This window comes from Gavialis gangeticus, unplaced genomic scaffold (genome assembly GCF_001723915.1).
Source record: "Gavialis gangeticus isolate Ggan-Ray unplaced genomic scaffold, GavGan_comp1, whole genome shotgun sequence".
Taxonomy (NCBI): Eukaryota; Metazoa; Chordata; order Crocodylia; family Gavialidae; genus Gavialis; species Gavialis gangeticus.
This window is the reverse complement of record NW_017728964.1, coordinates 9214650-9219118: the sequence shown is the minus strand read 5'-3', so window position 1 is coordinate 9219118 and position 4469 is coordinate 9214650. Positions and strand designations below refer to the sequence as shown.

General features: G+C 47.3%; 1 protein-coding gene across 1 annotated transcript in view; it reads right to left on the bottom strand.

Annotated features, from left to right (window-relative positions):
- The window catches only part of OGFOD3 (2-oxoglutarate and iron dependent oxygenase domain containing 3), a 176857-nt gene that overhangs the window by 139209 nt on the left and 33179 nt on the right, over window positions 1-4469 (bottom strand). Inside the window, exon 2 of the mRNA XM_019501553.1 lies at window positions 552-834. Coding sequence (XP_019357098.1) covers window positions 552-834 — 283 coding nt within the window. The remainder of the gene's footprint in view (window positions 1-551; window positions 835-4469) is intronic.

Below are 4469 nucleotides of genomic sequence, written 5' to 3'. Positions count from 1 at the left end.
GGCCTGTTACAAACTAGTCAGAGGGGACCAGCAGGCATTAGGGGAGTCCCTGTTCCCCCAAACACTACCAGGAGTGACCAGGAATAACGGTCACAAGCTGGCAGAGGGTAGATTTAGGCTAGATATCAGGAGGCGCTACTTCACGGTCAGGGCGACTAAGATCTGGAACCAACTTCCAAGCAAAGTGGTGCTGGCTCCTACCCTGGGGGTCTTTAAGAGGAGGCTAGATGTTACACCTTGCTGGGGTCGTTTGCCCCCAATACTCTTTCCTGCCATGGCAGGGGGTCGGACTCGATGATCTGCTCAGGTCCCTTCCGACCCTAGAAACTATGAAACTATAATAGTACAGGAATGGTTCTGGAACCAACAGTTCCTGGAATGACATCAGAGACCTAAGCACTTAGGGAGCTGAAACACATGTACACTGTGATGAGATGGAGGATGTAAAGGTTTGCCTGAGACTCCAGAGGAAATGCAGCTGGAGCACAGGCAACCTGCTGGGTGACTAGGAGGGCCACCGCACTTCAGCACAGACACTCATATACAAATACCTTCAAATCGTTTGTGGCTGTCATAGTCCTCGGAGCAGGGCACCTCCACAAATCTGTCCTGCAGGCTCTCGCTGGAGTGAGCCAGCACCTCAGTGACACCATCCTCATTCTTCAAGTAGCTCCAGCTCAAGAGGCCACCAAGGACAGCAGAAGAGATAAGGAATGCTGCTTTCAGCCACTTCCGCCTCGATTCTTGCTGGCTTCTGCTTTTCTTCACACTAAGGACAGAACATAGGAACAGCCCTGAGTGAAAGAGTAATGATTCTGCACACAGATCTGCATTTTAACAGTCATAAGTCTCAAGGAAGGGGAACAGGGGGTTCCTGACAGCTGAAAGAACATTACAAGCTTTGAAGCACCAAGCTTTGATGATTTCATAGATTTCATAGACATTAGGGCTGGAAGGGTCCTAGAAGATCAAGTCCAGCCCCCTGCCCCAGGGGCAAGAAGGCAGCTAGGGTCAAAGGCTCCCAGCAAGATTAGCATCCAAACGTTTCTTGAATGAGTCCAGAGTAGATTCTGCACCACTTCTGGAGGGAATCAATTCCAGGCCTTGGGGGATCAGACAGTAAAGAAGTTTTTCCTTATGTCCAGCCTAGAATGGTCTTGGAAGAGTTTATGACCGTTGATCCTTGTTATCCCTCGGGGCACTCTGGTGAACAGCACACCCCTTATGTACTTATATACTACCACCAGGTCACCCCTGAGCCTGAGCTTTTCCAGGCTGAAAAGTCCCATGGCTCTCAGCCTCTCTTCATAAAGCCTATTCTCTTGCCCCCTGATCATGCGCATGGCTCTTCTCTGGGCTCTCTCAAGCTTCTCGACATCCTTCTTGAATTGTGGAGCCCAGAATTGGATGCAGTACTCCCACTGTGGCCTCACCAAGGCCAAGTACAGCAGGAGGATGATACCCTGAGATTTACTTGAGAAGCATCTATAGATGCAAGCCAGAGTTTTGTTTGCTCTACCAGCTGCGACATCGCATTGGTGGCTCATGTTCATCTTGTGGTCAATCATGACCCTCAAGTCTCTTTCAGCAATGGTGCTAGCAAGCATAGCACTGCCAAACCTATAAGTGTGCTGCGTGCGTGTGCATGTCCACACACCAAGGTGGAGTACCTTGCATTTTCAGGTATTGAACATCATCAGGTTTATCTCTGCTCACTTTCTAAGCTTATCCAAGTCAGCCTGGATCACTAGCCTATTCTCAGATGTGAACACTGTGCCCCAAAATTTAGTGTCATTGGCAAACTTGGCCAGCGCGCTTCTGACACCAGTGTCTGCATCATTGATAAAGATGTTAAAGAGAACCAGTCCAAGGACAGATCTGATGAGACTGAGGCTGTGATTGTAAGTGCGGTTATCCAAGATAACCACCCTCAACCACCACCGCTTAGAAAGATTACTGCTTTTTATTCTTTGTAACCTACGTTAAATCCATTCCCCAAAGAACCAAAGTGTTGCTTGCCTTCTAAGCATATTCTCACCCTTAAGATATGGAGGACTCAACTCTTCTCTAGGACGCAGATTTTAATCAGTTACTGCTCCTGATTTTCTGTTGCTGCCACAGGATATTTATCCAGATAAATATACCTGCATGTGTAGCCATTAAGTAAAACGTGAGCAGTATCTGAAGTTTCCTCTGTCCCTGTAGAGCAACATCTTGCCTGCTGTGGCTTCTTGCGCTCCAAGAATCCAGCCCTGGCAGCGAACTCAATAAAGGAAACATTCCACACAGGTTCTCTAAGATGCCCAAATGAATACAGAGGAGCAAGATGTCCTAACTAACAACTAATACCACATCCCTGGCTGTTCCGGTAGCTAGTCAAGAGTCACCTGCTTAAGTACTGGAGTTAACTTGCTAGGGAAGTCAACACTGCTGCAAACTAAAGAAGCCATTCTGTGAAGGAAAATAAGGGACCATGAACTCTGCACTGGCAAACCTCTTGCAGTCTCATCTGCAACCTCCCACAGGAGATTCCAAGTAGTGAGCACATCTCTTAAATGCCTGCCATGGCAGCGTTTTCTTCCTCCCACGCTGACAGTGTCACTGGGCCTCAAGCACCCATGACTTCTCTAAAACCCATTCAAATTGTTCAACGCTTGGACTTTCCACTTCTAATTTTGCCCCTCTGCACAAGTCCTGCTGTGGTGGCATCATTCATACAGTCACTTCACATTTCTCACCAAATACAGTAGAAGACAACTGTTTGCCAATTACACAGGGTGCACTCCCAACTCATCCACCCTGCTCCTATACACATATAAAAGAGAAAAGACACTATTTACTTTTAATGTCTCAAAAGGAACAAGACTGCCTGCTTATGAAAGTCAGAAATGTTCCCAGGGTAAGATATAGATAGGTTAAAACTACTTTTCAAACTGGGCGCACACATCCCCAAGGGACCATGGAGATTTGCCCAGAGGTACATGCCTAAATTTTAATAATGGCAGCAGAGCTTCTGATTGGTCCACACACAGTGAGTAATAGTGTTGCTGTACATTGATGCTGGCGTTGACATTCTTCCTAAGCAAGGGACATGCAGAATTGTGTCAGATACAGGGCACAGAAGCAGCTGTATTTGCTGGTAAACAGGTACACAGCCAAAAAAAAGTTTGAACACAACTGGGTTGAAACATCTCTACAACCCTTGGACTGATGCTTCAGAAGACACGGGTCCAACTCCTAGCTCTAACAAACCCCATGCAACACTGAGCATTTCAGCTCCCCCTTTGTACAACAGAAATAGCCATCCTAATGGTGAGAGAGAACCCATTTAGATTGGGAAGACCTCAAGGCAGGGACTAATTCTTGACAGCTTCCCTGCCCCACAAGACTCTGAACAGCAGCCAGAAAAACTGATCAGACCCCTTCTTGTCAGGTTTACTTGGCACCTACTGCTGCTGTATGGAAAAGTAACAGACCATGGGAAGGGCACTGGACCTGCATGTCTGCTGGGGCAAGACGAACCTCTGCAGTGCCAGCCACAGGGCTCGGGACTGCTAAACTATTTTAAAAGCACTGCACTCAGAAGTGGCAGGTCAGGGTCTGTTGACGTGAGCTTCAGCCCACAAAAGCTTGCACTATCTATCTACACACACATACACATCTAGGATTTTGGAAAGGGGAGTGCAGATGGTGTGATGCATCATCTTATACAACACAACACACATTCTTCTCTAGGTAAGAAGAAACCAAAAGCTTTACTAATACTTTAGGGCCCTGGAGCTGTACTGTTCAATTGCAGATTGAATAAAAATAAATATAACTTTTTTGGAACCTGCGTTAATTCATTAGATCGCATAATACGTATCACACACGCAACAAACTAGGCAAAACATAATCAAATGATGCTGTTCCTTTAGTCCTGATGTCATTAGAATTAAACAAGCATCTCCCAGGGGTCTAAAACAAAACCTAGCCTTCTTGAGCATCTCAACAGTGCTGTCACTGCTTCACCTGAAGTTATTTCTACACCCATGTTACTAAAGTTCACCTGAGTTAACATTTCCAAGCCAAAGTTAAAGTTTTTTAGCTAGAGTTAAAAGTCTGCAGGGCTGTGAAGCAAGAGCTGTTATCAGGAGCAGCCAACACACAGCGGACTTGCAGCAGAAAGGCGGCATGATTAGTGGAAAAATCGAAACTATTAACAAGGATAAAGTCTCTTAAGGATAACACCTATGGGTGAAGGCTTTAGGAGGAACAGAGTAGTCCAGGGGTGCTCAACTTCCAGCCTGGGGGCCAGATGTTGCCTGCGCAGCCATGGCACCTGGCCTGTGGGGAAATTTGGCAGCAGCGGCACCCCGGCCATTAGCAGAGCCACCCCAAGTCCCACGTGGCCATTCAGAGCCAGGTCATTCCCCACCTCCCTGGATGCGTGCGACCACCCACCACCCCTACAGGCCAGGCCCCGCCCC